General features: G+C 40.5%; 1 protein-coding gene across 4 annotated transcripts in view; it reads left to right on the top strand.

Annotated features, from left to right (window-relative positions):
• The window catches only part of ppp2r3a (protein phosphatase 2, regulatory subunit B'', alpha), a 125892-nt gene that overhangs the window by 33906 nt on the left and 66010 nt on the right, over positions 1-25976 (top strand). For 3 of the 4 annotated variants that reach the window (XR_009067113.1, XR_009067112.1, XM_057859001.1), the window contains exon 2: positions 21796-24937. Coding sequence is in view for 2 of the 4 variants with exons in the window: in XM_057859001.1 (XP_057714984.1) it covers positions 22445-24937 (2493 nt within the window). In the remaining 2 variants the exon portion in view is untranslated. The remainder of the gene's footprint in view (positions 1-21795; positions 24938-25976) is intronic. The other variant, XM_057859002.1, reaches the window with a different exon arrangement.

The raw sequence follows: 25976 nt of genomic DNA, 5'->3' as shown, positions 1-25976 counted from the left end.
AAAATAAAACAGGAAGTGACACAACACACCCCACTCCACCATGCCGTGTCAATATCCGTGGATCCTTTTAAGAGCTTTTTTTTTTTTTTTTTTTTTTTTTTTTTTCAAAGAAAATAAATCATTTTTTTCAAATCTTGTCCTTCTCTCAATTCTTATTTTTCGTTCCTGGAGTTCATTTGATGAATTTTGATATCTTTCAGTAAAAAAGGGTTAGGTTAGTTGTTAATACCGCGTTTGAATACATGAAGTAAGTTGTATCTTGAGAGAATTCATTTCTATTTTCTAGATGTAAACCAAAGTATTTTTGATGAAAAAAGTATTTTTGTCTTATAAAGCTGTTTACAAGTCTCGTCCATCGCATTGCATAATTAGTGTACGCACAAATCAAGGCTTTTATGACAGTTTTTGTGAGATGTTAAAACAGGCACCCTGGATTTACTGCAGCTGAAGATGAAAGACCCCCCCCCACCACCACTACAACTTCCATACGAGTGAGCCTTTAAACTGATGGAAAACAGAGATGACACACATGCGCGCACAAATTGCCACATTCTCTGTTACTGGGCTATTTTCTTCCCTGGTGTTTTGAGGCTATTCTCAGACTAGTGTTTGTGCATGTGACCCGAGTCGCTTCCCCCCTCGGCCAAATGCCCGTCTGGCTTTTCATCTCAAGTTATGTGTTATATATACGTGTGCGTTCATCCCAAGAGAGCGGGCCATGTTGACACCTCCTGCTCCGTGTCACACCAATGTGTCTCCCCTCCTGTCCTACGATAGCCCCTCAAGGGCATTCCTCATCTTTTGTTCTGTCACTTTTATCAACACCTCATCACCTCTGACTATTTTTCAATGTCCAGGTGTTGTAATGAACTTGAGAACTCAATTTCATATACTAGGGCTTCACAACGATTCCAAACTTCAATCGCAACTAAAAGAATTTTTAAGTCCAATAATACATTAGAAAAGTTGTTCTTATAGAACGGTGCCACCAAGGGATGGAACGTAGAGTGGTGTGACCGCATCCGGGGCCCGGTTTGCGGGCGTAAAGCGTGCGTGGTTGGGCGAGGGGAGGGTCAAACAGAAAGGCAAGATGATGAGCAGAGCTGTAATATACAACCCCTAGCAAAAAGTATGGAATCACCAGTCTCGGACAAGCACTCACTCAGATATTTTATCATGTAGAACAAACTCAGATAAAAAGCTTGAAAAAATAATGAATTTGTTAAAAAGTGCAACTGTTTAGCATTCAGAAACACTAAAAGACATGAATAAAAACATTGTGGTGGTCAGTAAATGTTAACTTTTATAGAGCAAGTGCAGGGAAATATGTATGGAATCACTCCATTCTGAGGAAAAATATGGAATCATGAGAAAAAAAAAAACAAATAACAATCAAAACAAATCTCTAGTATTTAGTAGCACCACCTCTGGCTTTTATGACAGCTTGCAGTCTCTGAGGCATGGACTTGATGAGTGAAAAATAGTATTCTTCATCAATTTGGTGCCAACTCTCTTTGATTGCAATTGCCAGATAATCCTTGCAGGTCAGAGCCTTGCTGTGGACCTTTTTTTTTTTTCAATATCCACCACAGGTTTTCAATAGGGTTGAGATCTGAGCTATTTGCAGGCCATGATATTGACTGGATGAGTCTTTCTCCAAGGAATGCTTTAACAGTTTTAGCTCTGTGGCATGATGCATTGTCATCTTGGAAAATAACAAACATATTTTCAAATTTAAAGGATAACAAAGCTGTCTAAAATTTCAATGTAAACTTGAGCATTTATTGAAGATTTAACCACAGCCATCTCCTCAGTGCTTTTGCCTGACATGCAGCCCCATATCATCAAGGACTGAGGGAATTTTGATGTTGTCTTCAGGCAGTCATATTTGAAAATCTGACTGGTACAGCACCAAACCAAAGTTCCAGCATCATCACCTTGTCAAGAGTCAAGAATCTGCATTGGACAAGGTGTCAAGAGTCAAGAATCTGCATTGGACAAGGTGACGATGATAAAGAGTTGCACTTTTGAACTAATTCATTAATTTTTTAAGCTTTTAATCTGAGTTTGTTCTACATGATAAAATGTCTGAGTGAGTGCTCGTCCGAGACTGGTGATTCCATACTTTTGGCTAGGGGTTGTAGTGTTGAAATATCCCTGCCAACCGCTTGGCTAATTGTCTGGGGGGGCCAGGAAAAAATTCCACTCACACCTCCCACACATACAGACACACACCCGTGTGCATGCACACCGGACTATCATCTTGAGGGCCCCGCAAATATTTGTTCAATAGAGTAGATAAATAAATGTCACTTATAACTGGAGTAGGCATGTGCCGGTATGATATTTTGGCGGTACGATAACCGTGAGCAAAAATACCGCGGTTTCACGGTATCACGGTATAGACCCTACCCACGTGACGTCACAACTCCGCTGTCCTGAATGGTACCGCCCAATTGTCTGTCAAAACATAGTGTTAACCTGTTACGGCTACGTACATTCCTCCTATTTACGGCGTGTTTTTCTGCTCCTTAACATTAATAATCAAAATGGTGAAGGCGTGTGTGGCTGTTGGTTGCACTAACAGAGAAAATGGAAGGAGAGACTTGAAGTTTTACCGTATTCCGAGGGATCCAAAGAGGAGAGCGAAATGGACGGCTGCAATTCGACGTGAAAACTGGGCACCAAAAAATCACCACAGACTATGTAGTAGTCATTTTATATCCGGTAAGATGCATTTAAGATATACTTAGAGGGTTTTGGGCTGACAAATAACCACAATTAAGATCATTGCTAGGCTAATCGCCGACAACATACACGTATGTATGTAGTAAGAGTGCTATCGCTAAACCATTTAAACATTGACAAACGACATGAAATACATTAGACTTGACAGTGGATGTTAGCAATAACAAAAGATTTTGAATTGAAAATTTTGTAACTCACTTTTCCAAGCACAAGATAGATTCCTGCCGAATTTTCGTGGACGAGGACCTGTTTCACCCAACCAGCAACGAAGTATTTATAAGCCTCCAAGCTCTTGAAGTTTTTCAAATTTTCGTGAGAATAGGCTGATTTTGTGTGGACAAGATAATATCAGCGTAGCAGATGTCAGGCAGACAGGGCGAAGACAGTGGGTCGAAAAACATCGATTTGGGCATCAAATATGGATCTGGCGACTGTATAGAACGAAGCTTTTCCACATAACGCCTTTTATGCAACACATCCAGTGAGTTTACGGCATCAGAAAGCACCGGGTCTTCCATGAAATGCATTTTAAATTCCTCGATCAATTGAAACCAATGCTAATACAGAGACAAAATGACGGACAAGTGGGCGGAACCATACAGCGAGCACGTGGTTTTGTGACGTCGGTGGGTAGGGTCTATTGCAATTATAGCTCAAAAAGATTTTGAGATGCATGGGTTAAATGTTTTTTTTTTCCATTTAACAGGATTTTTTTTTTTTTTTTCAGACCATAGTTGCAAATTGGAACATGAATATATTGTTAAAATAAATAAATTATCTCTATATATATATATATATATATTTTTTTTTTTTTTTAAATAAAATTAAACTAAATATGACTTATAGACTATACTCACAGCCACAGCTGAAGTTGCTCAAGATTAGAGCAAGAACAAAATAATTTCTATAAAAAAAGTAAAAACACTTCTGAATATTTTTTTAAATTTTTATTTATACTGCATGACTTTTTTTTTTGAATGTGGAAAACCTTAAGTGAAGTTTTGCCATTTTCAGCCACTGTGTCAACTCTAGTCTACATGATGTCATGCCTTTGTGTTAAAAAGAACATAAAGAATTCATAAGTTAGTTAAAAATGTATAAGTTAGTTAAAATGTCAATATTGTTGTGGAAAGGTTTCATCTAAAAAATAAAATTAAAAAAACATTGGGAGTGAGACCTCCTCTTGATCCAGCGAACGTGGATTTGTGCTTAGGGCAAGATCATCTTTCGCAATTAGCGATCTTTGATGCTTTCACTTTTTCCCCTTCATTCAATCGAATCAAGCTTGTTTTCTCACTCTGCGGCTGTCACACTCAACAAAGTTGCTCTCCTAGGTAAGCCTAGGCTAACAATCATCTTTGTAAGCTTTTAGTTAGTTTTTATATTGAATATAAAAGGAAAATGTGTGTTTTGTTTTTGGCGAACTTTTTCCATGGTGCTAATCTGTTGAAGCTACTCACATGGAAAAATTTAATTGTACAACATTTTAAATATTCATTTTGTATATTACACTTACCACGATTTGAGAGCTCAATAAATTGAACAGTACGCCTTATGTTTGGAGTAATTGTTTTTGGGTTAGCTGGCTGGCTAGCCGATAGCGTCACTTTCACACACAGCAGTAACAAACGGGAGGGGGTGAGCGCTGCTGCGCCAAGCCGCTTCTGGCTGCATTTTTGACACAAGAAAAATAGCGAATACCGAACTACGGTCTGACGGAAAATTTTAGTGGTTTTGAAACCGCGACGTTTTCACACCACGGTAAACCGTGAAACCGGTAACCGGCACATGCCTAAAATGGAGTGAAGTACGTGAAAAAAACTTAATGATGCACATTTATACGATGCTACGATGGAGTATCTTGGCCAAATAAGAAAAATAATTTTTTTTTTTGTGTAAATTATTTGTAAAACCGATTCTAAAACACCTGATGTTTTCAATATTATCGATTTGAACAACAGCAGCAACGCGCTACGTAATGTACATACTGTAGCTGCTTATTCAGCTACATTAGCCCCTAATACTCTGTCGTATGACCCACATCAAGGCAACCTCAATAAAAAATCTTGTTTTTTGGACTTACGATCCGCCAGCTTGGTGTCTCCTGTCGTCATACCTGGGCGACGGCAATTCCGGTGTTCGTTCACAGCTGACGTGCTGCCGTGGTATGCAAGCTTGGCATTGAAGAGACTGCACATGACAGTGTACCCTGGTTTTCGTTGAGATAAGTCCATGCTTTGGTCACTCTCCGCTTGAATCCCAAGCGTCCGCCATTCTCAACTTTCCACGCATATATTTTTTTTATCCCTTTATTATCCGTCGATGGGATGTGTGCTCGTCGACGCATTTACGTCATCGATGACGTTGACTATGGCGACTAGTTGCGACAGCTCTAGTGGCAGCACATCAACCCCTCCCACTTCAAACGGGCCCCTCCCACTTCTATGGCCGTCAGTGGCAGGCAATGCCAGGCAACAAGGTCATTTTGGGCTATTTCAGGTCATTACCGGTTGATTTCCTGTTGATTTTGGGTTACAGAATAGGTAGTTACCCGGGAATGAATAGGCAAAGACTCAAACTCAACAGGAAGTGACCTGTAAATGCCCTCAAATTGGAAAGACTGTCTGCGAATGCACTTGTTTCGAATGAACGAACAAACGTTCATTCTCCTCTCTCTTTTTAAATGGATTGGGCATTAACGTCATCATGCCAAGTTGCATCCTCCGCATTCGTATGCATCTGTCTATCAGGGGAGCCAGACACCAGAAGTCCCGCTTGTGTTTTCTGAGGCAGTCTGAAACCACAAAAACAATGAATCTGTTTCGTCCAAGTCAAAATGGATTGGATGTGGATCGCCGGTTCACCATAAAGGGTTAAGGTAGAGAGCACAAGCTAGACTTTATTCTTCATTGGCGGTCACTTGATGATGCAAGTGTTCCAACTGAATCATCCTGTGTTGGCAGCGCTGCTGTATCATGATCCAATCGTAAATAGCTGAGAAGTTTGGCGCTAGCAAGGTGATGGAGCCCTCGAGAGCCTCAGTTTAGATTTTCAGTTGGAGGTCTTGAGGATGCGGGGGTTAGGAGGTGACGCGCTGCCGTCTCCGTGACGACGGGTGGCGGCGACAGGGGTTTGCGGTTAGAAACCCTAATCTGTTCCTCATATGACCCTCTGATGGACAGGAACAGCAGCGTGCACACAAACACGTTTCACTGGTACAATCTAAATATGCGCATGTATGGATTCCAATTCATTTCTGCTGTCATAAACACATTTCCAAGACGCACAAGAATTTTTTTTTTTTCTTACAATGCCGTGTGCTGTATGCACTACATGTCACTTTTCAGGCCACTTGCGGACCGTCACGCTATACTAGTATATCCACAGTCAGGCCACAGAGTGGTATTTTTGAACACATGGCAGTCTTGAGAGTGTAAAAGAGCAACTGGGATATTTTAACTCAGGGAGAGTTAGTCAGGTTCAGAAATAATAAAAAGGTTGGATGTTTCTTGAAAGAGAACTACTTCAGGTTTGGGTAAGCTTATGGAGTGGAAAAGAGCAGTTTAAGAATGAGGCTAATTGAAGCTAAATAAATAAACGAACCAAATCTGCCGTAATTTTCGGACTATAAGGCCTACCTGACTTTAAGCCACCACCCACCAGATTTGACACAAAAACCGCATTTGTCCATAGATTAGTCGCACTGGACTATAAGCCACAGCTGTCCCCACTGCATCATGGGATATTTACACCAAATGATATTAACCGGTAACACTTTATTTGACAATGGCATCATAAGGCTGTCATAAGACCAAATGAACCCCATGAAGCTTCGAACCAATTGGCTGCAAAGCTTCATTGTTTCAAGAAGCTTCATTTGGCCATCACTGCTACCTTGGGGGAGACAGTCAACCTCTGCTGCCACCTGCTGTCAATTCTGTTGTCGTCCAACATGCCTCCTAGCACGCATTGCAGCGCTACAGATGTAAATTACGATCAAAATTCATGTTCTGTGCTAATTATTTCTTCAGTTACTGTACTAGTTGTTTCATTAATTGCTAGTTGTGGTATTTGGTAACACTTTATTTGACAGTGGCGCCATAAGACCAGTGTTACTATGACATGACACTGCCATGAGCATTAATGATTGTTTACCGTAATTTTTGGACTATAAGCCGCTACTTTTTCCTCTCATTTTAAATCATGCGGCTTATAGTCCAGTGTGGCTTATTTGTTGATTTATTTGGGTTAATAAGTAACACTTTATTTGACAGCGGCGTCATAAGACTGCCATGAGACCATCATAATTATGACGTGACATTATCATGGGCATTAATGAATGCTTATGACAGATGTCATTAAGTGTCATCCGGCAAATTATATTACCAACTCCATTTATGACCAGCCCGGATCTTTTAAAACCATTCAAAAGGGAGATAATTTGCCAGATGACACAAAATTACATCTGTCATAAGCATTATTTAATGCTCACGGCAGTGTCATGTCATAATTATGATGGTTTTATGACAGTCTGATGGCACAACCTTCAAATAAAGTGTTAATAAATTCCATAACTAGCAATTAATGAAACAACTAGAACAGTAACTGAAGAAATAATCAGTACAGAAAATGAATTTTGATGTATTTACATCTGTATGGCTGCAATGCATGCTAGGAGGCATGTTGGATGACAACAGTGTTGACAGCAGCTTGCAGCAGAGGTTGACTGTCTCCAAGAGAACAATGATGTCCAAATGAAGCTTCCTGAAGCTTTGGAGCTAATTGGTTCAAAGCTTCATGGTGGTTCATTTGGTCTTATAACAGTCTTATGATGCCGCTGTCAAATAAAGTGTTACCGGTTCATATATTTTAGTGTAAATATCCCACAATACAGTGAGGATAGCTGCGGCATATAGTCCAGTGCGGCTTATCTATGAACAGATGTCGTTTTTGTGTTAAATTTAGTGGGTGGCGGCTTATAGTCAGGTGCGCCTTATAGTGCAAAAATTACGGTATAACAGATGTCATTTTGTGTCATCCGTCAAATCATCTCGCTTTTGAAAGGATGTAAACGATCCCAACTGGACATAAATGGAGTTAGAGACATAATTTGCCGGATGACACTAAATGACAACCATCATAAGCTTTCATTAATGCCCATGACCTTGTCATGTCATAATTATGCCGGTCTCATGGCAGTCTTATGAAGCCGTTGTGAAATAAAGTATTGCATATTAACCCAAATAAATCAACAAATAAGCCACACTGGACTACAAGCCGCAGGATTTAAAATGAGAGAAAAAAGTAGCGGGTTATAGTCCGAAAATTACGGTACCTTAAATCCCACGATATAGAGTGCAACTGACTATAATTTTAAATGTTTGAATACTAAACACAGGATGGAATTTACAGTGGAATTTAAAATAATTAATCAAAGGCATATTATTATTATTCACCTTATCTAATTATATTGTAATTGTAAAACAATATTGGTTGCCCATAGCTATTTTTTGTTAATTTGAAATATTTTTTTATCAGGTGGCAATTCTATAATATTTACCCCTAGTAATTAGGAAAACCAATATTCCGTAATGGAAATGCCTGCATTTCGAAAAACATTTAAATATTGCAATAACATTTTTACGCTTTCGTGAGAAAAGACATTTTGTTATTAAAATATACAACGAAAGAGAGCGATAGAAACACAAATTCATACGCATGATGAGACTTTACGAGTTTCGAGTCTTTTTCGAAAAACAGCTTTTATGAAAACACGTTTAAAGGTGCTATATGGAGTTTGTCACTTTTTTTCCTCATGACTGCCACTCCAGCCTAAAGCGAATCGGCAGCCTCAGTGTTAAGCTCATGCACGCGCATGCTTTTAAGAGCAGGAACATAAAGCTTAGAGTCGGAGCTGGAGTTGGGGCTGTGCTGGAAGACTGTCTTCTTATTGTCTGTATAATCCATGGTAAATCGTGGACAGTTACCGGCTCGCATGTACAATGTTGTTGTTAGGATGAGATTAGCCAGAAGCTATGTGAAACAGCGCAGGAACGCGTGTGGACGTGCCCAGGTGCATCTTTGACTTGAACCTTCTCTATTGAAGGGTAGAAATAGTTTTTTTTTTTTTTTTATAGCAGTCTCAGGCCATGTCCACATATAGCAGGGCTTTTTAAAAACAAGTATTTTGCCCCGTCAGTCAAGAAAAAAACAACAACATCCACACCACCTCGTTTGTAGAAAAATATCACCTACATTCAACCACATAAGTGTTTTTTTTTTTTGTTTTTGTTTTTTTTTTTTTGCATACTGTGCACATCCAAGCAGAGTTAATGACAAAAAGTAAAATGGTTCGTCGATCAGTATTTCGTCTATATAACGGTACCCTTGCCTTGTGAGATGTTTGGGAACCATTAGCATGTTAGCACGGGTCGCTATCGCGCCTGTCACTTATGTGTTTATATATGTCTTCATACATTAGCGATGTATATGTGATGTTGTAATATTGCAAATCCTCCATGAGCGTAAGCCCAGTCCCTGAATGTAAATCAGATTCGTACACGTTTGAACATTTTTTTGTCGACTTTTAAAAAAAACGCAATCATCCGGTTATTGTAGGCATGACAACGCATTAGAATTCGTAAATCTTCACTTTGGTTTTTAAAAACCCTCGTTTTTAATGGCCAAAATGTACGTCTCCATGTGGATGATGGGCCAAACCGTAGAAAAAGATCTTTTTGCGAGATACACTGCTCCATGTAGACATTGCCTTAGTTCAAATGTCAGGGCTCTTTCTACTGATTAGGACATTGGTGGACCATGTATAGAGTAGAAAAGCAGGAGTACTGTTTATAGAATACATTAACACTATAAATTCCATGGTACTTTTTGAAGTCGCAATTATACTTGCTAACATTTTTTCCAAATATTGCTTTTATATAGCAAAAAAAAACTATTGCAAACGCACTTACATATGTGAATAAATATTGTTAACATTTTAAAGAATGCATTTGCATTCAAATACAAAACAGTCTTGAGCACAACGATATAAAAATTGCACAAGACTAACATTAAAAGTAATATCTTGCTTTCTCTCTCAATAGCAGTGTTGTTTTCGTCAACGATCACAATAACAAAAATATTTCGGCAACAAACACTTTTTTCATGTCGATGACGAGACGATAACGAGCTAAAAAAAGGTTTTGGAAGACTAAAACATAACAATACAAATGTTAGTTTTCGTCTGATGAGACGAAAACAAGAAGAAAATGAGCAGTAGTTTCCGTTACATGTTAATTAGTGACATTATATGTGTAGTTAGCATGCATCGTAGCAGTGTCTGGTTGTGTCGTGACGTGCTGCGCACCCCCCCACCCCACGACTCACCAGTGTCATCACCAGTTACTCCAGCTTGCACACACGGTAAAATTTGTTTGATTGTGTGATCATCACACACTAAATGTAACTCGCACCGTTAGCATAGCATTAGCATTAGGCTAATGGTAGCGCCGAGCTTCCTTTTTTTTTTACATTTACATTTTTGGAATAAATTTTTTAAAAGTTTACAGACGAAAACATTTTTAGTAAACGTCGACTAAAACTTGAGTTTTCGTCAACAAAATTACACAAAGACAAACACATTTTGAGATTGCTTAAATATGACTACGACTAATCAGTATTATCATCCAAAAGACTATGACGAAAATTAAAAAAGGGCTGCCAAAAACAACGCTGCTCAATAGTTTTGCCTAAATGCTCAGAAAACAACAACCCAACATAAAGCCAGCGTTACTCACAATTGTTCTGTGCTTGTCTAGTGTGCGTCTGATCACCTTATAAGGTTTAGTTTCATTTCAAGATAAGAAGCTGTGAGTCAGCCGCCTGCTTGTAGGCACACAAACATCCTTTTCCTTGCCCTCCTCAGCTCCCCAAAGGGTAGATGTGGTGTGAGTTTCAGAGCCGACAGCTTTAAGGGTTGCTTGCTCATAATGAGGTGTGGAGCTATTCACACAGCAACAGGTGATGTCACACTCATGTTCATAAAGTGGAGAACTCACAAAAACAAAGAGCAAGCAGATTTGACTGCAAATAATTATTATTGTTATTTTTTTGTTTGATTCATTGATTGAATTTGTTACTTGTATTTTTTTTTTTAATTAGACCGCAGCTATCGATTATTTAAGTAATCGATTAGATTATCAATTAGTTTGAAAGTTTTTTTTTAGTACTCTTAACAAATAGTCCAAACATATATTCCCACAAAAAACTGTTAATTATACCTCTAAACTAAATTACAAATGCATAAACAATCATATTTGCTCAAACAAAAACTTACAACCTTACGTTGGTCTTAACAGGGAGCAGCTGGATCCAGCCATGTTAGATGAGTTCTCATTAAAACTAAATGCAAACACTTTCAAAACACCGCCACACTAATGGCGTACTGCAAACAATACATCACTTTTGCTCATTAATATTCATGACGTTAGCATTTGTTGCTAGGTGGGTCAACCGCCCGTTTGCCCCTAATAGTAAATGCATGGAACTAGTGTACAAACTGTTTACTGAGCTAAACCTACCAATTCTGTCCGAAAATGATGTCCCAGTTGCCAAATTCACTGGTAAAGATGTGGAAGAACATACAAATGTTCAGTTAAAGAGATGGCTTGAATGTTGGAGGGTGAAAAAGACGGGAAAATAGCCGACCTGTTCCAGAGTCAGCTTTTTCATTGACACCTTTTTGTTGTGTGGATTGCCTTACGCCACTAACAATAATATTCTCCTGTTTCAACAATCTATCCTTTACCACCATATGCCCTGTCTTTCTTATATATTATATCCTCTGGTTGTCTTACGCCTCTGACCGTTCTTGGGGGCAATTTACATTGCCATTTTTGTGTAGCGATCTCAAATGCTACTCAGTGACAGCCAACGAACACTTTTAAAATTTTTCATTAACAACAAATCTTAATTATATAATTTATTTACACTTTCCCCTTACTAAAGTTGTTTTTTTTTACAACAGAAAAGGTAACAGTGGCAGTCAGATACAATTTTAATTTTTTCCAGGTCATTCATTGTCAGACAGAAGCAGTGCGACAAAACGCCACGCTAAAAAATAAGTAAAAATATCAAAAATTGCTTACCTCTTCGTCCTCTGAAGGACCATGGCCCCCAACAAAATGTTTACTGAATATGTAAATGGCTTCACCTTGCTGGCGTTAAACTGGTCTTTTGGACGTCCGCGCAAGTTGATCCATTCTTCAATTTTTTTTCCTCAGGAGTTTTTGGTTTCGGGAAATGCATGAAAAAACATCCTTCATATGTTGTCATGTCTAGAGTCGTTTCTACAAGTTCCATAGCTGCAGTGTTTGATTGGCATGTTCTTTTTTGAAGGATTACCGGAAAAACAAGCAGAAATAACATGGATTGTATGCGATGGCGTGTCTATAATGACACACTTCCGTGTTACGATGGCGACGTCACGGTCTGAAAATAAGCATTCGTGCGGTACGCTATTAAATGACTCCTCTAAGCAGCAAAATTTGATTCAAAGCTTTTTTCTAATCGAATCACCAGAGTTAATCGATTAATCGTTGCAACACTAATTCTTTTATTTATGTAAATATTTAAAAAATTACTTAAACACTGGAACCCCAATTTCCACATTCTCCCTACAGCTTTTGGTCAGATTCCACAGTTGTTAGAGATGCAGCATGGTCTTCGCGTGTGTCAACACTTTGACAGTTTCTTACACCTTCACAAAGAAGACCCCCTGTTATGGATGAAGTAGAACAAGCGGCAGACAGGCACAAACATGATTTGAGTAGCCTGTAAAAGATGTGATTTAGCACTTCCTCAATCGGGACAAGTTGAAAGAAAGGAATGAATGGAGGGGGGCAGCTAGAAATGACTGAAAGAGGTCCCACATTTTTATACCACATACTTTATCTAAATAAGGCAAATCCAGTGGTACTATTTGGAAAGTTTAGCTATTTTCCAAGTTAGGAGTGTCAAACCCATCTTTTGTAGCGGGACACATCTGTTTGTTTCGGAAGGCCATTACAGTGTATCACAAAAGTGAGTACACCCCTGGCATTTCTGCAGATATTTAACTACATCTTTTCATGGGACAACACTGACAAAATGACACTTTGACACAATGAAAGGTAGTCTATGTTCAGCTTAGATAATGGTTCATTTATTTTCCCCTCAAAATAACTCAAAACATAGCCATTAAAGAGCATATGACGCGAGAAAAAAAGTCTTGAATGGCATTATTATGTGAATTAGAATCATATTTTGAGACGATTCGACTATATACAACAATTTAGCAAAGCACAGATGACGAGAAATTAGTCTTTTAATCTGCCGGTTAGCCACGCCTACCATTATAAGGCTTTAGCGTCCCCAACAGGTGGATGACGTCAGCGGTAGACTGGGCTCATTGGTTTTACTTTTCAACCCATTGAGGGGGAATTATTCAGAACGAGGAAAACGCGACGAAGAGAGCCGTAAAATGTCATTGTTTCAGTCTCTCTACTCCAATATTTTTACAGGATATTCTTTTTATCCAAGTATTTTTCCCCAATAGTTATTTAAATGGCTTGAGAAGGACCAGTCAGCCCGTCAAGGGGGAACTATTCACAACGAGGAAAACGCGACGAAGAGAGCGGCAAAATGTCATTGTTTCTGTCTCTTCAATATTTTTACGGGATATTCTTTTTATCCAAGTATTTTCCCCAATTGCTAAATAAATGGCATGGTCATGACAAATAACAGTCTTGTGCTGAATGGAATATGAAATAATAAAAATGCATTTATTCAGGACGACATGGCAAAATTACTCCATAATGGTCAAAACTGTCGACTTCACCTTTACTGTCGCACCTCCCAAACGATATTTTATGACACCTAAATCGGACATATGTCATTTCCCTTCCCAGGCTTCAAAGAATGTAAACAAACCAGAAGGCGTGACAGCTAGCCGACATGCTAACCCGAACCGAGTGATGTTTCAAAGTCTTTGAAGCGGAAAATCACACATAACTAGCCTGGATTATTTGACATGACGACCCGGTTGTCGATTGTCTTTGCGGATCGGCAAACCGCCCGGCGGAGAGCAATTTACAGTTCGTTCCCCGGAGGAGGGTGGCTGGAGTTGTTGTGCAGCTAACGTGCTGCTGCTAATGAGCATTAGGAGAGCTTTTTACATGCCTAGCAATGATCAAACGTAAGTAGTCCTTTATTTAAAGGAAGTTTGTAGTGTTTACTTTGTAATCGCTGTATTCGTATTTGACATAATACAAAACAAGATGTTTACTCACTTCCTCGTAAGTCCAATGGTCCCACAGTAAATATCCACGGTGAATGGGAACCTTTTGAAACTCCAAAAAGGCGCACATGCCTCTCCCTCATACAGAATGATTTTTCTGCAGCCGTTTGGCTGGCGTGATGCGAAAAATAAACGTATTAATCCGCAAAATCAGCTGAATCCTTCATCCTCCTACACAACAGTACACTGTAGCGTGAAGAGGACGTCTTCTACCGTACACGTCACAGCGCCCTCCTCCTCAATGCAAGACCGAAGCCGGAAGTCACTCATTTTCATGGCGCGGGATTCAAAAAACTAAATAAAAATAGCGATCGCTTCCACACACATCCAAGCGGTCCATATCATTCATGGGCATAAAATATGTATTATGAAATAAACATGCTTTTTCGTGTCACAGGCACTTTAATATCCAAACCCCCTAGCAACAAAAGTGAGTACACTGCATGGGAACTACGTACATCCCTAAATGCCCAAATTGAGTACTGCTTGTCATTTGCCCTCCAAAATGTCATGTGACTCGTTACAGGAGTGCTGTCAGCATTGCTGCAGAGATTGAAGAGGTGGGGGGTCAGCATGTTGGAGCTCAGACCATACGCCAAATTGGTGTGCAAGGGTGTCACCCCAGGAGGAAGCCTCTTCTGAAGACGGTACACTAGAAAGCCCGCAAACAGTTTGCTGAAGACATGTCAACAAAGCACATGGATTACTGGAACCATGTCCTATGGTCTGATGAGACGAAGATTAATTTGTTTAGTTCCGATGGGCTCAAGCATGTGTGGCGGCGACCAGGTAAGGAGTACAAAAGGTAAATGTGTCATGCCTACAGTCAAGCATGGTGGTGGGAATGACCCCCCCAACCCCACCTCTTGGATCTCTGCAGCAATGCTGACAGCACTTCTGTAACGAGTCACATGACATTTTGAAGGGAAAATGACGAGCAGTACTCAATTTGGATATTTAGGGATGTGCGTTGTTCCAATGTAGTGTACTCACTTTTGTTGCCAGGGGTTTTGATGGAAAAATAAATGACCTCTATTATATAAGCTGCACACAGACTACTTTTCATTGTGTCAAAGTGCTTTTCAGTGTTGTCCCATAAAAAGATATACAGTACTTAAATATCTGCAGAAATGCGAGGGGTGTTCTCACTTTTGTGATACACTTCCAACTGGAGCTGCCACTGTGAATCAACTAATCGAGTCTTAAATGAATCAACAACTACTGTACTTTGATAATCATGAATCTTTGAAGTACTGCTGACCTAAAAGTTGCCCAAATCCTGTTTTTAGCCTCCTAATAGAAAATATTTTCTCATATTTTTCTTTTTCTTTCTTTTGGGTTAATTGATATTTTTTTGCCCCACCCAAAAAAAAAATAAATAAATAAATAAATTAAAAAAAAAAAAAAAAAAAAAAAAAGTACATATTCTCTTTTTTAAATGGATTTTTTAAAGTTTTGTTTTGTTGTTTTGAGGGGGGGGCAGGAAATATTCTTTTTTATTTTATAAATTTGTATTTCTTGAAAGCAACACCAGGTAACTTTTCAACCTTTATTAATTTATTTTCATAACATTTGTGATATGTCGACTGACAACTAGTTGAATGTCACCTCTTTTATATTTTGAGGGGGTCTGTATCGCTTTCACCGGCACTGATTAAATTTGAGGAGGGTGGCAGGAAACCTGCCACACACAAAAAATACAAATTTGCTGACTGCTAAGGGGACGATCTGCCACCACCCCGACCTGCGTACCGTCCGAGTTTGCGTGACGTCTGAATTGCGCCAAACTGCGAGGGCCCGTTCAGTCCTGCTTGCAGGCTTAGTTATAATTGCTCTTTATCTAAAAAAATGTTTTATCCGATTACTCGATTAATCGATAGAATTTTCAGTCGAATACTTGATTGCTAAAATATTTGATAGCTGCAGCCCTAATAATTTTTAAATGTAATTTAATATTTTCCCATAGAAAAATAATAAATTATAATTATACTTATATATAATATATACTCAGGCATGAAAATCTCTCACCTTCCGGCGAAATTCGCCATTTTGAAGTCAAAAAGGGTGACCTATGTTGATTTCGTAGATCCGAGGAGAAATTCTTTTTTTTTTGGGGGGGGGGGGGGGGGGTCGGGGGATTTTATTTAATTAATTATTATTATTATTATCATCATGTGATTAACTAAGTACGTAAACTGAGCAATTCAGAAATAGGTCCTTTTTAAAAGTGACACTTGGACAGTCAGCAAATCCTTCTAGATGCTTCGTTGACGAGAATCAATCTTCGGCCCAAACTGCATTCCATTATTCCATTCGCGCGCACTCTTTACGTGTACATGGAGTGCTATCAAATATTTAAAGCCCTTTGAGACTTCTGTTGTGATTGAGGGCTATACAAATAAAATTGAACTGAATTGAATTGGAGAGCCTTTGGTTGCATTGCAAAGCTGCGAAAACAAAAAGCAGGCCTTATCCACACCGGGGCAGACCAGAGCGCAGCATACACACTTGCCTGTATTTGCCAGCAGATTGAATTTGGTGAGTAATGGTTTTAATCGTTTTCATATTTTGCGATATAATAAAGTTACTGCCATTCGTTGCAGCTTGCGTTGAACACTGCCAGAGCTAGCCAAATCTCCCGTGAAAAAATAGCTCCCGTTAAATTGGCGTCAAGCTTGTATATTTAGCGGTTATATAAACGAAGAATGCACTGTTGAGTCAAATTCAGCGGCAAGCTCTCGGATGGAGGAGGGGGCGCCTCGCATCGCTCCCGTCGTCCGCCTGAGACGCATTATTTTCGGCTGGGACTTGAGCTGACGGCCGGTGTCGGCACAACACCGGCCCGACGAGTGGTGGGAATGATTCTTGCTTCTTAAAGCTCTTCAGAAATACAGTGGTCCCTCGTTTTTCGCGATTAATGGGGACCAGAACCCGCCGCAATAAGTAAAAACCGCGAAGTAGCGACCCCCCTCAAATTTTTCGTGCAGTTCAATGTATTTATTCAGATTTTACATTGGGAAAAAGATACATATATAAGACATGTGAATTCACTTTATTTCCCCAAAGTATCATTTATAAATGGTTTTTAAGCACTTCAAAATGTAAGAATTATAAGTTTTAAGCATGTTACTGCCCCACCGAATTATTTTTAAACAAGAATAAAGTAGTAAGAAAATGCTTGGCTTTATTAAATGCTTCATAGTGAGGCTACTCAAGCCCTCTGAGGCTGCTCACTTTGTTAAACGATGATTGACACAAGTGCAAACTTTTTCCATGATTGTTTTTTTTTTTTTTGTTGTTTTTTTTTTTAAATTTAAGTGAGTTTTTTTTTTTTTTTTTTTTTTGAAGCAACTCATTTTTTTTAATTGAATAATAATAAAGACACAAATGTCCTAGCCAAAATGTGACCTAAACGCAAAACAACATTACTTTAATGGAAAAAGTTGTTTCAATCAAGAAAAATAGTTTTCAAATGCTTTTTTTTGTCTCAAATTTATTTTTGCAATCAAAACATTTTTTTTAAGTGACTTTTTTGGGATTCAAAATATATATTTTGATTGAAGCAACTTTGTTTTTGATTGAAGCAACTTTTTTTTTTGATTGAATAATAAAGACACAAATCCACCTCCATAGTTATTGAAAGAGAAAGAAATTAAGAAAGCTTTAAAAATAAAAGCCACCAGGGATTCAGATTTTTTTTAAAGATTTATATTTCACTATATAGATATGCCTTGTGAGGAAAGGAGATTGAGGGATAAAAAAGTTGGATGAAGCTGCTAAAGGCAGTGGATACCTCATCAGCTGGGTGAATAGCAGACTTGGTAAGAATAGGTTTGCAAGGATAGTCGGGTATAAAATACAATTATAAACACAATTACAATGTTATTTTTCTATAAGATTTTATGTCATTGCTTTATTAATTTTTAGGTGCTAGAGTTGTTAAGTATGGATAATAATGAAATAATAGTTTTGAGAAAACTGTGCTGTTGGTGGCTCAGTGACCATCTGATGTGGTTTGTTCTCAAATGAACAAGTTGAGGAAGGAAGTTTTGACGCAGAGGTTGAAGGAAGAAAAGAGGCAGCCTGACTGAGTCGCAGCCAGAAAGTGTTGATGACAGTGTTGATTTCTATTCACTGTTTCCCCCTCCCAATTAAAGTATGTCACAGTTGCAGCCAATTATTATCTAAAGCTGGTTAAAATTGAAGTTATGTTGTTTTAAGGTGTATTAAGTACTTGTTCATGTGCCCCTTTTGATCTACGAGCACCCGCCCCTCCACCGGTTTCTGCACGGCCCTGCTGAAACAGAGTGTGGGTCGACAGATCTCAATATTTTGTTGGGTTGTACAGTGTACCGGAACATATTTCCTCCACACCCTTCTCACCTTTTTAACCCCTGACCCATTTTCATGCCTGTATACTATAACGATACTATACTTTTTTTCCTAATAAAAGTTAAAAAGGAAACTGTAAATATTATCTATATTATATTTCTGCACAATTTTTATTAAAATTTAATTTTAGCCAGTCGAAGCACGCGATATACTTTCGCAGGCCACACAAAATAAGTAGTGGGCTGTATTTGGTCCTGGGGCTTTGAGTTTGATACCTGCGTTCTAGGAAGAAAACACTTTATTCCCTCTCGCTATTTTCGTGGGCAAGCGTGTCTGGCGGGTACGCTGTTACTATTCCGTAGGAGTTTATTCCTGTCAGTCTGCCATGATTCAAGGGTAAGCTGTCAGGAAGTGTGACTTCCTGCTCATGAATCAGCAGCATCCAGCTGTCACAGCTAACGACAAAGTGTTTGTGCGGTGAGACGCTGGGATTCATAACTCTCATGGCGAACATAACTCCTCTTTTAATGCTCTCCATCTCACATGTCTTGACCTTTTTAACTCATGGGCTGCCACTGATCGTGATAGACATTTGAATTTCGAGGGGGACTAATTGACTACTAATGGACTGTACAATGAATCAACAACTATTTTGACAGCCGATTAGTCGTTTCAAGACATTGTTGACCTATAAAAATGTTCACGTCCTCTTTTTTGAGCCTCTTAATCGTAAACATTTGTGGTTATTTTTTATTTTATTTTATTTTTTTATCTAATCGAAAAAGAAAAGGGAAAATATATATATATATATATATACAGTATATATACGTATAAAATAAATAATATACTATTTTTATTAAACAAAAATTGACGTTTTAAATTTTTATGAAACATTTTAAAAACCAAAACAGGGAAATACAGGTAGTCCCCGGGTTACGACTGTCCCAACTTTACGACGCCTGCGTCTCGTCGTTTTTTTTTTTTTTTTTTTTTTTTATTTTAACGTTGACTCTTGTTTTGTGATGCATGCTTTTATTTTGGCAAAAAAAGCGTAGAGCAGGTTGTACTTCAGCATGCGTGAGCATTTACACATCCGCCCAGCCCACCCATGGCACACGCACACATGAGTAAGCGGCCGAGTGAAGAGCAAGCAACAAATGTGCATGCACATTTGTTGCTTGTGAAGCATCCAGAGGCGACAGCTGTTTATAACCCCTTTTGTACTATTTATTGTGCGTTTTCTATTGTGGTCGAGTACTTGGGGCGAGTTTATGTGATTGTTTTTGATGATTTGCAGACACTAACTGATACATGCTAATCGTTTGGTATTGCTGTATCAGCAGCTACTTGTAAACACAAATTTTAATTGCTGTTATTGAAGATGCGACTGATTTAACTTCTTATTATTTTACTTTCATTCTGCAAGTGTTGCTATCATGACCAGCTGACCGGGGGGGGGCGCGCCCCACTATTTGAGAAGTACTGTATTAGTGACACGACCCAAAACTGCTAAATGCGTTCTAACTACAAATACAATAAGAACATGTCACCCATTGTGAATTTATGACGGAAAATATGGCAAATTTTCATCTCATTCTCGTGTCGTTAGACGACAGCTTTATGCCAATGAAACATTTAAGATTTCATGATAGCAGTAATGATACAGAGTTAAGCAAGCACATACAGAAAAATAGCTGTGGCCGTTAAACGGTCATCTTATAGGCTTCACTGTTGGATTATACTTTATGCTGAATATGTTACCATCATAAAAGCTATCAGAGAAATCACACACAGATACAAAATAATGTGACATACTGATTGCTAGATGCAGTCCCTGCCCAATCCCCTCATTTAGTTCAGCCATTTTGACAACATTAGAGCCGCTATCCGACTCCATCACGTTCATGTGTAGTGTTAGCCGCTAGCGTTAGCCTGTGGCCTGGCCACCAGTAGAAAGCACTGAAAGCGCCCACTCCTTAAATCGTGAGAACCAATCGTGCAGCTTTTATGGAGAAAAACAAAAGTTTACATTTAAGAAAAAAAACAAAAAAACAATCGCATGTCCTGCAATGGGACTAGTGCGCCTGTGCATTGCCTGTGCACATTGCGATGGCGATGTTCAAACGATATATTGTGCAGGCCTAGTCTTATTGATACTTATTGTCATTAATCATAAAGCTTGACAGAAAGAAATGCTTGTCAAATTATTTTGCACATCATTTGAAAGGTAAATGATCATGTCCCAATGGTTCATTGATCATTTGATCGCTGCCAACCCTCCTGGTCCAAATGGATTGGACACCTATCTCTGTCAATGGCACTGAATGAGTTGCTAAAATTTTAAAGTGCTTGTTTTCTGTGGTTTGTTGTTAAAGTTGAATCATTTATATCATGAGGTTTCTTGTGTTTCTTGAATAGCTACAAGTGTCTCGCAGCAGCTGTAAGGACTACGCACGTTGATTTATTATGTATGGGAATGTGCTGAGTAAGGGCAACTCTAGGAAAAGGGGGAAGAATGTGAGTACGTTGACTGAAATTTTAAAGCCTATTTAACATGTCGAACAGAGAAGATTTTGTTTTACGCTCCGGTTAAATCATTTTAATGCACAGATGGTTTAAAACTTGAGGCACATTTAAAAGAAGGGCATCGCTAGTACTTTAATTAACACATTCTTTGACTTTGAATTGTGTTTGAGTGTCTTGTGACTTTGGACAGATGGTGTTTTATTGTTTTGTTAGGGGAAAAAAATCCTCGTGGCATGGCATGTGTTATCATTTGAATTTCAAAGTAAAACATTTCAGGTATTAGTTCACAGGTTTGCGATGTCGAAATGATTTTTTTCTTTCTCTCTCTGGACTTTTGTTGACTGGGTGTTGGGGAAGGTTTCGGGCTGGCTCCGGCAACTGAAGTTACCTGAAAGAGAAAAATATTTGATTGGCTTCCTCCTCCTCGTCGCTGAAATCTGTCGCAGAAAGAGCAACTCAAAATTTGAACGCGCGACAACACACGGTGTTGCCTATTTGGTCGAACTGCCGACATCGCGGCGCACCTGCTGAGTCTCACCCGTCGCGAAGCCGTCTGTCGCGCTTCAATGAGCGATTACATTGACTTTGTGGCGGAACCCATCGAATGACGAGGAAAAAACACGCAGCTTTATAGTACTCCGAAGAAAACCATAACGATGATCTCGCCCGCGATAAAGTTGATTTTCACATCCCTTCCTTAAAACAAAGATTTCAAGGTCGAACTGCATTGTTTAATACAGTACTTTCATTGATTCAGCTATTCGTATTTGAGAAAGTAATGGTTTGCTTTTTCTTCTGTTTTCCCTTGCCTCCTGCCACTTCCCCTCTTTGCTCCTCCTTTTGCTGAATCGCAGGTGGCATCCCCCCGGTCAGAAAAGTACAACACCCGCCCGGAGATGACAAGCTTGTGAAACGATAGTGGCGGCAGACATCCAGACGCAACATAAGCAGAGGAGAGCAAGTGCTAGAAAAGGGCATTGGGCCATCTGTGCTGCGTCCCCTGCTATTCCGCAGCTGCGGCCGAGTCGGCGAGTACTTTTCAGCTGCTTCGGGACTTTTAAAAAGGAGGAGGAGATAAAGCATTTCTTCCAGCGTCTCATTGCTCAAGGGATGAGCCAAGTCCGGAGCCATGCTAAAGCCTCGCTGGCAGCAGATGAGGCCCGTAGGGGTTTCTTCTGTGGAGGGAAGGCTGATAGCCCAGCTGGATGTTCCGTTGTCACCATGTTGCCTTGCTGTCATTAGTGGATAACGAGCTGCTGCAAGAGAGGAAGCAGAGAAGCGGCCTGTGGCGAAGAGGAAGAACATTGCAGCTGTTTTTAAGACGCCCTTTCGTCTTTTCTTTACAACAGGACTTTTTGAAATATTCCTTGCTGCAGAATCTAATACATATGCGAAAACTTGAAAACAAGTTTCATTTTTCCCTGCAAGATGACACTACTTTGATTTTTATTAGGGGTTGGGGGGTTTATGCCCTGACAGATTAGTTTGGTGACATTGATCACAATGGCAGCAGCCTACCGTGTGGTAGTGAGCAGTGTGAGCTGCTACAACAGTGTGGTGGTGGATCGGCGCAGCCACTCTCACGCTGTACACTATTGCTCAGGCCCGTGCAGAGCTCTTGCCCAGGGGTTGGAATGCGCCGTGGCACATCATGGCACCTGTTCCGAGCTCCTGGTCGTGCCAGACTCGCCCTACCTGAACAGCCCTTCCGGACACTCCAGGTGCACGACTTCGCAACAGATTCCACACCATGGGAAATCGAGTGGTACTCTAGGTGCAGGGTACAACTGTGGTGCTCTGGAGAGGGCCGGGAGTAGTGGAAATTTGTTCATAGGGGAGGAGAGCAACATGTGGCGGGGGAAAAAGGTCACCAGTGGTGGAGGATCAACGGGCAACCTTAGCTGTGGTAGCTACGGTAGCCTCAAGGACATCACTGAAGAAGCTATCAACCTAGCCAGTGGTAAGCTCAAAGAGTTTTCCTTTGACAAGCTTCGCCTCTCCTCTTCTAGCCACGTCACTTTCCGGAAAGGCCGCAAAGTCCGTCCTGATTCGTTCAGCCGCCGCTCCACCGATTTGGAGATCATCTACGGCCACTTTAGTTCCAACGTCTCCAGTAATGGCACGACAAACGGAACCACCACAACTCCCAATGATGAGAACACGCCGCCGTTACTGGAGACGAAACTGAAGGGCAGTTCGAGCTCTGTCTCTACTATTACAAAAGTCAGTGGTTCGACAAGTGGAAGCGGGTCTTTGGACCATAACGTGAACACTCTGGCTTCACTTTATCGCAATACTCTAGGGGATGAGAACCTGATTACCCGTCTGCTGGAGAAAACGTGGGGAGAGGGAACTGCCGGGAGTGCTGGTGGAGAAGATATCCGCGCCTGCCTTGACATCCTGCTCAAATGCTCAGAAGACCTGAAGAAATGCACTGACATTATCAAGCAGTGCATCCGACGCAAAGGAGGGCCTCAGGATGGAGGTGCCAGTCCCGACAGCGTGTACCGGGCCTTGATGACCCGATTGAGCATGTACCTTAAGAGACTACCTTTGGAGCTGGAGGGGATAGGAGGCAGTGGACAGGGTACGCCCGGAAGTGGGCATGGCGATCTGATGGAGCTTGTAAACAGTCTCCACTCGCTCCAACAGGCACCCTTCTCACCAATATTTGGAAGCGAGCAGCCTCCTCGTTATGAGGACGTTGTGCAGTCGCCTCCTAATGCAAAGACTTCGTCGACTACAACTTTGTCCGCTCCTCACATATCCGTTCAGGGCTCTATATCTAAACCCCTTACCAATGGACTTCAGCATTCACATGCTCCATCGTCTGTCGCGCTTCACAATCTTTCTGTCACGAGTTCGCCTTCCAGTCACTCTCCGACACACTCTCCGTCCCATCTTCGGAGCTCCCCTACTCCACCGTACACTCACACCCCTCCGGGATCCCCCATGGAGCCACTCTACATTGAGGAGGAAGAGGCAGACATGGGTAAGATTTCGCAACAGATCACTCATCATACATCCCAGGACAAAACCACATCAAATAAACCCATGTATTTATCTCAATTAGACTCTACCAGCACTGTCTACAACGCAATGAAGCCTTCCTGCACTACGCAAGCACATAGAAATGATGACATTGACAAACTGCTGATGGATCTGGAGAATTTATCTCAGAGCATGAGCAATCCCAGGAGCACTGAACCGCCTCTACCGGTCAAGACCCGCAAGCGAGGTGGCCTGGGGACTTTGTCCACAGATCCCCAGACTCATCTCAAAATGCCCCAGTTCCAAGTCAAAACCGCTGCAAGCCACTTGGCCGGATCCAAAGCACCTCAGGGAGACAAGCGCAACGCTCCAGCCGGTGAGGAGCAGGAGGATGGCGCGTTGCTCTTGAGAATCTTGGAGAGTATAGAGAATTTTGCCCAAGAACTGGTGGACTCGGGGGCCGGGAGTACCGGAAGTGCTGAGAGGAACAGCGGTAAGGAACGCGAAGTGATGAAGCTCTTGCAAGGCACTCTGGCCTCCACTGGTAGGCCTGACACCCCCACCCAAAGCACGACTGTAAAAACTGTTCCGCCAGTCAGTCAAACGGAAACCATTGCGGCACTAACAGTTCCAGCCATACCGCCAAAACTCTTTAGCCGAACTCCCTCGGCTACTCCTGTTCTCACACAAAAACCTGCAACTGAAGAGGTGTGCGCAGCTAAATCCGAGCCTCAAGCCACACCTGAGGCTGCCTCTGCCTTCGTGCCTACATCAGAAGCAACAAACATCGTTTCAGGAGGTCCTATGGTCCATCCTATATCCACTCCTGGACCCACAAGCTTGCATTCTGAGCCGGTGAACGATGTTGCGCCGAAAGTGCCGCCCACCAGTTCCAGCCTGCCTGTGGTTATCGAGACAGATCCTTCTGTTGTCGTCGGAGACACTCTGGCCCTGAGAGACACTGGTTCGACCCTGCTCATCCAACAGAGTCCTGAAGTAATCAGGGTAGGACTCAACATTTTATTTACCTTGTTTGTTTTCCCCTGTCTATCATATCATTTGAGGAAAAGATCATCATTTCCAAGAAACAACAAAACATTTTCAGGGGAAAAAAAAACATCATAATCTTACAAGAGAAAAAAGTCATATTTCCCTTAAAAAAACAGTCATATTTATGAAGTAGTTGTATAAATAGAAGAAAAGTGTTAATGTGTAGTTAATAGGGATATAGTAAATCAACAAATTCATGAGGATACATTATCGATTCTTTGGGCAACAATACGATATTTTTTCAATAATACAAAATCAATAACTTCGTGTTACGATATGATTAAAGGGCCTTTTTTTTTTTCAAACAATACAATATTTTATACAGAATTTACATAATCAGTTCCATTACATCTAAAACAAACATATCAATTTTTATTTATTTGTCAATTTTTTTTTTTTTTACATTTAAGGGAAAGCCATGCTTTCGAACAAAACGTCAAATCTAATAGATGACTGTTATTTTGCGTTTTGATTTCGATTCGACTGTGCTTAACAAATCGATAAATCGATCCACATTGCTTTATTGTTACACCTCTAGTAATTTTGTGATTACAAAGTTACACGATAATGTTAAGAGGATACAGTCATACTATCATTAGAACAGATTTTTACTATTGCAAGTAAAAAGTTCATTTTTTACTAAAGCCCCTTAAATGCCGGTAAATTCCCGTGTAAGGTGACGCGGGATTCAGCCGTGTCATGGCTTTCACACCTGGGGAAATGTCCTGGGAATAAACCGGGTTGTATGTGTGACAGTGGCTTGCTTTATTCCGGGTTGGCGTCTAGGCGCTCGCTCTCTGTGCGGGGAGGGCGGCTGGCGCGAATTTATAATTCATTACGTCATTTTTGGTCGGCATCGGCTGTCACATTATGTTGGTCAGATCGTGTTTTGTTACAGAGCCGGTTGTGGGAGCGTTCTCCACGTCGTACCTCCAGCCAATCCCAGCTCATCAAAACTATTTAAGCACAGGCGATTCAAGAGAAGGGTGCCGAG

Source organism: Corythoichthys intestinalis, chromosome 15 (genome assembly GCF_030265065.1).
Source record: "Corythoichthys intestinalis isolate RoL2023-P3 chromosome 15, ASM3026506v1, whole genome shotgun sequence".
NCBI lineage: Eukaryota > Metazoa > Chordata > Actinopteri > Syngnathiformes > Syngnathidae > Corythoichthys > Corythoichthys intestinalis.
This window is presented reverse-complemented; position numbering and strand designations above follow the sequence as displayed.